This window comes from Coffea arabica, chromosome 8e (genome assembly GCF_036785885.1).
Source record: "Coffea arabica cultivar ET-39 chromosome 8e, Coffea Arabica ET-39 HiFi, whole genome shotgun sequence".
Classification (NCBI taxonomy): Eukaryota; Viridiplantae; Streptophyta; class Magnoliopsida; order Gentianales; family Rubiaceae; genus Coffea; species Coffea arabica.
Window position 1 is genome coordinate 47012040 of NC_092324.1, and position 10473 is coordinate 47022512.

The 10473-nt window shown below is 35.9% G+C and overlaps 1 protein-coding gene across 1 annotated transcript; it reads right to left on the reverse strand.

Moving 5' to 3' along the window:
• Nucleotides 1-1420: 1420 nt before the first annotated feature.
• LOC113703028 (uncharacterized) lies at nt 1421-7996 on the reverse strand. Its single transcript, XM_072060658.1, has 8 exons — nt 7837-7996; nt 7573-7681; nt 7271-7475; nt 7037-7160; nt 5912-6308; nt 3459-3855; nt 1803-1880; nt 1421-1691 (listed from the first exon to the last, which is right to left on the reverse strand). Exons 5-8 carry the CDS (start codon nt 6262-6264, stop codon nt 1641-1643), a joined length of 879 nt encoding a protein of 292 aa, XP_071916759.1. The 5' UTR covers nt 6265-6308; nt 7037-7160; nt 7271-7475; nt 7573-7681; nt 7837-7996; the 3' UTR covers nt 1421-1640.
• Nucleotides 7997-10473: the final 2477 nt, after the last annotated feature.

Here is a 10473-nt window from a genome sequence, read left to right on the forward strand (position 1 = left end):
AGCTGTTGTGGGCCCAATTTAACCAGCTGTCCATCAACCAATAGCCAGCCTGTAGAGATTGCTGCCCGAACAACCTAACTCGCTGCCCGAAACTCTTGCCCGCCCTAATCTCTCTATAAATTCCAGCTCCCATCGCTCTCAAACTCTGCTGCCACCATTCTTTCTAGGCTCTCTCCCTCTCTCTCCTCTTATTCAGTACCTTGAGAGCAATGGCAGTCTCACGCTCCGCAGCTTCGGTTGTACCATTGTTGGTCGTGGTGGCCATGGTCTTCTCGCTAGTCGGAGCCTCGTTCGCCGCCGAGGCTCCTGCACCGGCTCCCGCTTCTTCCGCCGTGTCAGTTTCGCCGTCATTGGTGGCCGGATTCGCCGTTGCCTTCGCTTCTTTCATCTTCGGATCTGGATTCAGAGTTTGAAGTAGTACAGTTATTTATATTATTTGCAGGAGATATTTGATTTTGGGGAGGTTTTGTACATGTGTTTATTACTACTTAGCTATGATGTTAGTGTAGTAACCGCTGCTGCAGTTTGTTTTTCCTTTTTCATTTTTTTTTTATTATTTTGTGAGTTTCTTCGAGGGGTTTGTTTCTAGCATGTTATTGCAGAGTTGCAGTTTATTTTAAATTTCTCTTCACTAATATTTCGTTAAAATATCTTTTATTGATTTACAATCTTAATTGTCTCATTGCACCGTTATTATTTTTTAATTTTTGTGGGGTAATTAAAAACACGGGGAAAAAAATCCCCTATTATTCTACAATTTTTTTTTGTTTTTACCCTTGGTAACTAATGAATACTAGTACTATTAGACAATTTTATGTGTACCAATAATTACAAGTAGGCCTAAAAACAATAGCAGACAGGAGTGAAGCATTATGTGACTTAATTGAGTCTAGCATTTAGTTGAAACTCGAGTCTAACAACACACAGATTAAGACTCCTATTTTAGCGAAGAAAAATGCTTGATTAAACTAGAAATTCGAATGAGAAAAAGTATTCAATCAAGATGCTTGATCAATAAATGGGGCTAATACATAATTTCCAATTTGTGTCAGGAGCGGAATTTATATATAAGCCACTAAATCCAGCGTTGTTCTATTTCGCTTCTCAACCATCACAATGGTCCTATCCTCCATCGAGCAAGCTAAACCAAATTATGGCAACTGAGCTAGGGGTGTACTCAATTCGGACTCACGAGTAACTCCAACTTCAATACAGTGTTCATCTAGTTGGAATCGAATTCGACCTACTTGATAAGAAAATCTAGTCTACTTTGAGAGTATTCGTCGTCAATCTTATCAAGTAAGATATTTATAATATAATTTTTAATTATTTCTTATAAAATTATGAAATTCACGAAAAAAAACCGAACCTTCCTCTTAAACCTTGATTAATGACTCATCAGAAAAAGAAAATCCCCGAGTTGGAAAAGAAAGGTGATAGATACTCAAGACCAACTGAATTTGCTTTGGATTCTTCTCCAAGTGTACTTTATCAAATACAGGGCACATTAATCTTGCCAAAAGTACGCTGGCGTACTCCACTTGACAAAAGCTTAACCTTCTTTACCCATTGATTATCAGCAGCAGATGATCACCTTTTAGCACGAAACCTACAAGTCAATCAAATCCAAAGGGGGGGTTCTACTCGGAATCGGAATCCATGTTTCCCATAGCCCTTAGTCCTCGTGGTCTCTACAAATGTGAAATTAAGAGGTCACAGTTGAAATCTCCCTAAATGTTCGATTACAGAACCAACAAATGTTTAATCTAATCAGAAGCGATACAAATATATAAGAAGCATACCTTTTTTGACACCTTTTTCTCCCTAACCTCGTACCGTTCTAGTGTAAGATCACAGAGCCATGCCCCTGGACTTACCAACTGCACCACAAACAAAATCGCAACTTACATTTTTTTAAAAAAAATTTTCCCAAAAGTGATAAAAACAAACAAGTCATAAAATGCTAAAAACCAATTTCGGAAGAAACAAGAACATGGCATACACAACCACAGGGTTTTGTATTAAAAAAAAAAATCAAGACATGGAAAAAAAATCTCAGAGGTTAGGCAAGATATTAAGTACCACATGAAATATTAGAAGGGCAGACAAGAGCAATCACCAACCACACTACTTTTAAGTTAGGTAGGAAGTAAGTAATACAGCAGATTAGATTAATTGCTAACTGCTGCTGCATAACAGCCTTTGAATAGTGAATAATTAAATTACTCAAGCACATAAACCAGTTTTGGACTGCAAAAAGCACTTCTTAAACATAATCACGCCCTGTGTTTTTTATGCCATTGTGCTTTGTCCCTTGTGCCTTTGTCAGTTGGTCAGGTGGTCCAAAGAGATGGATTCCACCAAATGTAATAGTAAAGAATATGACACTTCTACCAAAAAAAAAGGAATATGACACTCATGGGTATAATGTTCTTCCATTATCATCCACAAGCTGATCAAACCATTTGGCTAGGAATTAGAATCATATCGAGCTTGGTCTCCATGTTCCAAAGAAATTTGTTTGCCGGAGCTATGATCCAAATTCCAAAGCAATTATTGAATGGAGTAGGCATCATTATACACAGTGCTTTACTTTTCTTCCTTGCAGAGCACAATTAGACACTGTCCAACTACTAATATACATACACATACATACAGATATAAATATATATATATACACACACACACACACAACAAATAACGTGTAATATGTGATTTAGTGCAAGTGATACAATATCTTTGATCACTTAGCTAATCAACTTGTCTAACCAAATAATTAATTGGGTTCTCGTCACTGTCCAAAGGCCTCGTGGCACCCTGTATACTCTTAGTTCAACCAGCTACGTTTTCTATGGTCAGCAATTGCTAAATTAATCTGCATCCATGCTACATCTGCACGTGTCCTGCATCAACCAGATGTCATCCTCTTGCACGCATACATAAGCACTTAGTTCTTTATGGTTTGTAGCCCTTTGTGAAAAAAGCCAAAAGCCCACCAAGGTCCTAAGTCACGGAGGAGGAGAAGACCTCACCAAAAAGCATGGTGTTGTTTCCACCATTGCTTTTGCAATGCTTTTTGTACCTAAACCAGCAACTATTATCTAAAGTGAAACTAACGTACTGATTCTCTAAAGACCTTCTTCTTCGCAAACAAGCTACCTTTTGTTCAGAGGCAAAAATTCAGTAAATGCGTAATCAACAAGAAAAATTAAACAACCCAGTTGACTCAATAATAAAAAAAAAAGTACTAGTATACTTGATTTTGCTAGAAAAACACTGAAGCAGCAACTCTATTGCTGTGGCAACAAATTTTATACTCTCTATGGATAATTCTAAAAAGGGTAATGAAGGGAACAACAAGAAGCAGAGATTACTTGAAAGTTCAAAACAGAGCAGTTGATCACAAATTATAGCAACTTGATATAAAACAAAAGATAATCAGAGAGTAGAGAACTTACATTGAGGGTGCGTTGGATGAACTTAGCTCTTTTCTTGGGTCTTTGAGGGAGTTTGGAACCCTTGATGGCCATAAAATCTTCTTCTTTCTCCTTATTCGTCAAGGCGATCACGAACTTAGGCGGCCAAACAGCAGGGATCGCATCACTCCCGGATGAAGTCCCTCCTCCTTTCTTGCTATCCGATGATGCCGACCCATTGATATTATTGCTGTTATCATTATTGTTGTTGCTGTTATCATTATTGTTGTTGCTGTTGTTCTTGGTACCATTGCTGTGGTGATGAAGGCTGTTGTTGCCCCCTTTCCTATCATGGCCACCAGCCCCTACCCTGTCCGGGGAAGCCAAACCCCTCACCCCGTTGCTTTGTCCCCTCATAGCCAGTGAACTATCGGAATTCCTAAGAAAAGAAAAGAACCAAAAAAAAAAAACACAAACAACAATTTGTAATCAGAAAACACTGAACATAAATTTCTAACATCATTCCTCCTAGGACTAGCATGGGCTGTAAAATATGCACTACCAATAACATTTAGGCCCTTTTACTACAAGGGAAAAGTAAACTACCAAAATAGCCTTTGTGGGGTAGTCACGAAACGATAGATCTCGGGGTTACGTTGAATTGTACGCTATGAAAATTGAAAACAAGAATCACGCTGGGGAATTGCGTAGAAAATGGGCGAAGGGTATACGGGCGCTGATTTCTTGAGCCCGGATAAAAGCTTTAAAAAAAGTGATCAAAAAAGAAAGATTATGTGGGTTGGGTGCGTGTTATACGCTGGGAATATTTTAGGGGGAGAAGGGGAAGCTTTTTACGGGTTTTTGGTTTCTGGCCGTAGGATCGATATTCCCATTACATGTAAGGGAAGGGTTACGTGTCCCAACACCTCTCTATTGGATGGATCTTCTAATGATGCTGGAAATTGATAGGGAATTGGAGTTTACATGATATCCCTTATTGTTATACATACACATACATGGACGTGTTGAAAAGGGCAGCGAGTAGGGCCCACTGCCTTAATTGCCTGTGATTGCAACAACACACAAAATAGAAAGAAAGAAATGGGTTAATTGACCCGATCATAAAAATGGATTCTCAGTTTCGTCTTCCCCAGCCCATCAAGAAAATCAAAATAATTAATATGTTTTGTTTTTTTATCAGTTGATCCGTTTTGACCTTCCATAATGACACCAGCAATCCTCATTATCTGTGGTTAATAACGTTTACACCCACCCAGCGGAGGCCCCGCCCCATCCACGTCTTCTCAATCAAAACATTATAATTCCATTTAATCATGACAAAATTGCCATACGTGGAGGGGTTCAATTCTGCAACTATCTGATGGTTACCTTTAAAGCGACCAAGGATCAAGACGCGCGTGACAATAGATCACTTCAAAATTTTTTTAGAGATCAAAGAATTCATTGAGCGTGAGACAGACAAAATAGCTAGCACGCCATATTATGCCTATCCATCCAACTTAAAAGTGACAAAGGATCCAAGTCCCAAAACTATTATCTTAAAAATGGAAATTTCCATGCCATGATCAGCCACACGATCTATTTTGGGCTGGACGTCCACCCATGTGATAATATTCTATTACTATTTCATTTGGGTCCGTCTGGATCGGAGATTATTTGAAAAAAAAAATATTAATTAAAATAATATTATTGTATCACTTTTTGAGATGTGATATATATATATATATATAAAACTAAAAATTAACTAAAATAATAGTCTATTAATTTACTTTGGGTCCATTTGAATTAGAGATTATTTGAAAAAAAAAATTAACTAAAATAATACTAGAGATATTTTTACTGTAACACTTTTTTTGATGTGATGTATGTGAGATAAAAAGGTAATTGGGAAGGTAAAAAGGTGTATTGGAAATTGTAATGATGATGTAAGCAAATAAATTTGGGGAAATAAAGCCCAATCCAAACAAACACACTGTATCACTTTTTGTAATACAATGTTTATATATAAAAAATAAAAAATAATTATATTTAAAATAATATTATAATATTTTTTGTGATATAATACATGTGAGATAAAACGATGATTAAAAATGACGCATCTATGTGATGTAAGTAGGACAACTCCTCTTGCAAGCCGTAAGTAGGATATTCAAATATGAAAAAAAATTAAAAGAAAAAAAAAGATTGATAATAGGTTAGATTATAAAATTGGGGAAACCGTCTTAAATCTTTTAATAATTCTATTTTGCCCATCAATCAATCCATACCCCACCCACTAAACCATCATCAATCAAAAAATTAAGGAGCCCCACCACTTCCATCAACCCAAATCCCACAAACTCTCCAATCCCATGCGCCGCTCACGTGACTCAACCACACTGAGTTGGATTTTTAAACCCCACAAAAAAAACCAGAAGAAAAAAATAACAACCAATTTTATCAAAACAGAAAACAAAACAATAAAAAAAATGTACCTAAGAATTCGGTGAGATGGAGAAGCCGGCCGCTGACGGAGGTTCAAATAGACATTTCCGCCGTTATTGGAATTCCCATTGTTGTTATTAGCATCACTGGGCTGAGATAAATCCTTATTATGGTCCGATCTTACTAGCCGCCGATCAACCCCGACCACAGCTCTCAGACCGCCCGGCTGCAACCCGGAGGAGTCGCGGTTATTGCCGTTGTCCCGGACTTTGGCCTGGAATTTCATACAACGCAGCCTTTTACGGCTCCCCCACTGTAAACCGAAGTCAGACGACGTCGTAGCAGGGGACCTGGTCTCATTGCTACTATTATAGTGGTGGTTAGGATTCGAATTCCTCTCCATCCTTATCTCTACCTTTTCTGGCCCTTTTTTTTTTTTACTTCCACCTGTCGGACAAATCACCACTGTAATTAAAATTCTTTACTGCAGCATTTAACTGGAGTTAAAAAAAAAAAGTCACAAAATTAACACCAAATCAGAGTTGGTGATCAATTATTGACCATTCAGGATTTGTTTGCTAAAATTAGGAAATTCTGGGTTTCTAAAGTGGTACTAACACTGGATTTGGAAGACGAGTTGGTTTCCAGGAGAAGATCTTATCAATTCATATGGAGGAAAATTACATTATTCAAGAATCAAAAATGGAGGAAATGGAAAAGTTTAGCCATTTATGTTCAAAACAAACACCATTCAAGGGAGGAAGAAAGAAGGGGAAAGGATAAAGAAAGGGTCATCCTCCTGAGCCCAAAATTGCGTATACAGTCAAGGGAGCAATTAGAAAATAAAATGCTTCTCTTGAAAAAACAGAAACTGAAAATTTTCTGAGAGAAACAGCATATGAAGATGATTTTTTTACCTTTCATAACAGGGTTCGTTCATTGAAGCAAATCTCTGAGTAATTCAATTGGATTGTAGAGATAAAAGGCAGGGGAAAATCCCAAAAGAAAAAAAAAAAAGGTTTCCATCTGAAAAACTGGAATAGAGAAAGAGCAAAAGTTGAAGAAGAAAATATTCTGATCACCAATTCCAATCATCTGACAGGCTTTTGCTTGCTGAAATTTAGACCAGCAAATTTTCTGAAACTATTGCTTGGGAATCCAAATAATCACATTACCTCAAAATTATGCTGAAATTCTGTAATCAAAGAAGTTGCTCCTGGATGAAATCTTGGCAACCACTTTGGAATCTCTGTCAGAGAGACCTTAGTTTTGACACATCACACGAATCGGCCTCAAAATCTGTAAAAACAAAGCCCCATAAAAAAATTCCATCAGTTTATTGAAAATCAAACATCAGTAGTAGATGAATTCTCTGATTTTTGGCAAATGAAAGAAACAAATTTTAGTACCTGAATTTGTATTTATACACTTGGATTTCATTTTGAAAACTCATATCAACAACCGAGAATCAACAATGGTTCTGATCGTCTTTAGTCCTCAGAATTAGGAACTGTTTCAAGTAAATCAGAGCTTTAATCCTCTGTCTGAATTCCAAATCCGATCTTCACCAACCCAGAAACTGATCCTCCGACTTGAAAATTCCTGCAATCTCCCCTGTCGAACAGAATTCAGCAAAAAAAGACAAGCTTAAATCGCCAAAGATTCATACAAGAAAATCCACGAAAATCAAATTTCCAATACCATCACTAACCTCCAAAGCTTCAGGATCAGACAGAAAAATGAGATTTCTAAGGAAACTCAAATCCCAGTCCAAACAAATTCTTCTGAAAACAACTCCAATTCCTCTTTGAATAATGTATCTGTTTAACAAAAAACAAGCAACATAAGATCAATTTTCTCAATTACTACAGATAAGCTGGGCCTTTCACCACAATTTCTCAGTACAATTGTAACAGAGCAGCAGGCAGGCAGATCTTTCTCAGTTCAAGAAAATCCATCCAACATTTTCACCTACCCAGATGTTTCCAGCAAAATCAAGACGCTCCGCTGCTTCTATTTCTCTTTAAAAGAATATGGCAGAAAGGAAAAACAGAAAATTCAGAGAAAGAGAGAAGAGAGTGCTGTTTCCTTCTTCTTCTTCAGATAAAAACTACAAAACAGAACGAAATAGTCTCTCTCCCTTTCTTTCAAACCCCTGGTTTTATACCCTCCTTTTTTTTTTTTTTCAATTTCCATGCTCTTTACATCAGGCCCGCCCATCTTCAATCCCCTGTGTAGTAGATATTATCGGACGGCCCAAATGTCTCCTCGTTCCACACGTCATCATCTTTGTTAATTCCCCCGTTTTCGTCGTTAATTCGTCGGATGGAATCTTAACACTTTTAACATTTTCACTCTACCCCCTCAAATTTTAAGCCTATTTTACCTCGATATTTCAATTGCATCACTCAATTACTCTGCACAATTTATTTGACCCAATCTATTTCGCTAAATGAATTTTTGGTTTTACCAATTTTGTAAGAGAATCATCATGCTCGAAAAAGTCAGGTAATACCCCAAAAAAATCATAATTCATTTTCAAACCAAATCTAACAAAACTATTTTTCCTTTTTTTTTTTCCACATTTACGCCATAGTTGGTTTTTTAGCGAGGGAGCAAGGTTTCACTGACAATTTATTGTTCTGTCATCGTGCTATGTAATTTGAGTGTAATTACATAAAATTATATGATTTGAGCATATAGAATGAAAAATCATTTGAAGAGAGATATAAAATTTATCAACCCCTACATAAATATATATTTGCCAATATATCAATTTAGGGAAAGAAAACAATTATTATGCAAATATTGGACCTTTATCATATTATAAGCATCAATTATATGGGATGAGGACACTAAATTTCAAAAAAAAAAAAAAAACTGCAGGTTATTTACAATATTCAACTGCATCTAAAGAAAATCTAATGATATAAACAAAAAGCCATATATCATACCTTTGATTGGATTTTTACATACTCTAAAACAACAATTTTGCACTTTCTCTAACTAGTGAATCATTTGTTTTTCTTCCACGTTCGGAACAAGCATGTCAAAAAACTTGTTTTAGTCATACTTTTTAGAAATTTGTTAGAAACTTCTAAAATTTCAAAATGTCTGATGCTATTTTAGTCATACTCTTTATGTACTAATTCTAATTCGCCTCATCATATGTTCTTGAATCTACTCATGAATTTCTTACGTGTGATGTTTGAGCTCATTGTGTCAATGCACCGAGATTTGGAGGAAAAAGATAAGTTAAAAACAAAACAAAACAAAATGTGTTCAGAATTTTGTGTTTGTAAAACATGCTCGGAAGAAATTCTATTAGTCAGTGGATGCAAGTACTTCATAAATATAAGTATATAGCATGTAGCGTTGAAGGGTGGAGGTTGTTTTTTTTTTTTTTTTATCCTTTACACACATTTTTTCGTCGGCCTATCTATTTTTAGTATGTTTATCAGGTAAACAAAATTAAACATTCATCAAAGCATAAAAGCAAAACTTACTATTCCGTGTTGCATCAATTTTTTCGATTAATCTTATTCACAGTAACAACAATAATGTATGCACTGTCTTCATTGAATGGATAATAACTGATTATCTGAATTTAGATTTAAATTTTAAATTTTATACATCCAACTGTAATAATATATATATATATACACTATCAATCCATACAAGATTGATTCTTTTTTGATTATTATTGTTAGTCAATAGAGATGTTGCGTTAATAGATGCCCTGTATTTTGGACAACGGAGTGCTGATGAAGAAGCCTCATTATGCTCTGTCTGTCTCATTACTGTATGAAATGATGGGCATGGATCTCAAAAGCGCATGAAAAAACCGTTAATTCTTTGTTATTTTGGCCATTGTTATTTGTTGCTTGTGCTCTAAGTTTGAACCTAAGCTCGCTCCAATTGTGTCCTTTTATCCATTGAAAAGAAAAATGTTTTCTATCTCCCCACAATCACTATGCTACATCACGCACTCCTTTACGACCGTTCAAACCAAAAGTAAAGACAAGAAAGAAGCATATCATCACAAATTCTCATGCATCGAAATTTGACCAAAAATCTGCCCCCCAGAAAAAAAAGAAAAAATCTAGGAGTTGGCAAATATTATTATCTGTCTCTGTCTCTCTCTTTCTGTTTTTTTTATTTTAAAAAAAAAAAAAAAAGTCTCTGGAGTGTTTTATTCGTTCGGATGAAGAGATGAGATGGAAAATCTTTTTCTTTTGGGTGCTACTTGAGGAAGGTGAAGATTCCAGAGTTTTGTGTGGGGGATAATTTTGAGCAATGATGGTGATGTGCAGAATTGGTCAGGGGAGGATGGAGAGTGAAGAGTAGCGGTGGATTTTTGAGTGAGTAGGGGCAATTTTGTCACAAACATATATAAAATATTTATTAGTGAGGCTCGAGCCAAATTTAGAGTGTAAGGTATCGTTTTATTTTTTTTTTTTTTTTTTTTGGTCACAAACATTAATAAGTTTTATGGTGAATGAATTATTAAACATTTTCAGATTGCTTTCTGCTTAAAAAATAGGGACTTCATTACGCAGAACAAAATAGATATAGGAGCAAAGCCAAACTCAAGGGAAAAAAGTTATACAGA

What these genes read in the sequence shown, in the direction of transcription:
- LOC113703028 (XM_072060658.1), bottom strand. Translation starts at nt 6,264, where the DNA reads ATGGAGAGGAATTCGAATCCTAACCACCACTATAATAGTAGCAATGAG. An exon ending in CCATCTCACCGAATTCTTAG is followed by an intron (nt 3,856 to 5,911) that starts GTACATTTTTTT and finishes TTCTTTTCTTAG; the next exon opens with GAATTCCGATAGTTCACTGG. An exon ending in AGAAAAAGGTGTCAAAAAAG is followed by an intron (nt 1,692 to 1,802) that starts GTATGCTTCTTA and finishes TCACATTTGTAG; the next exon opens with AGACCACGAGGACTAAGGGC.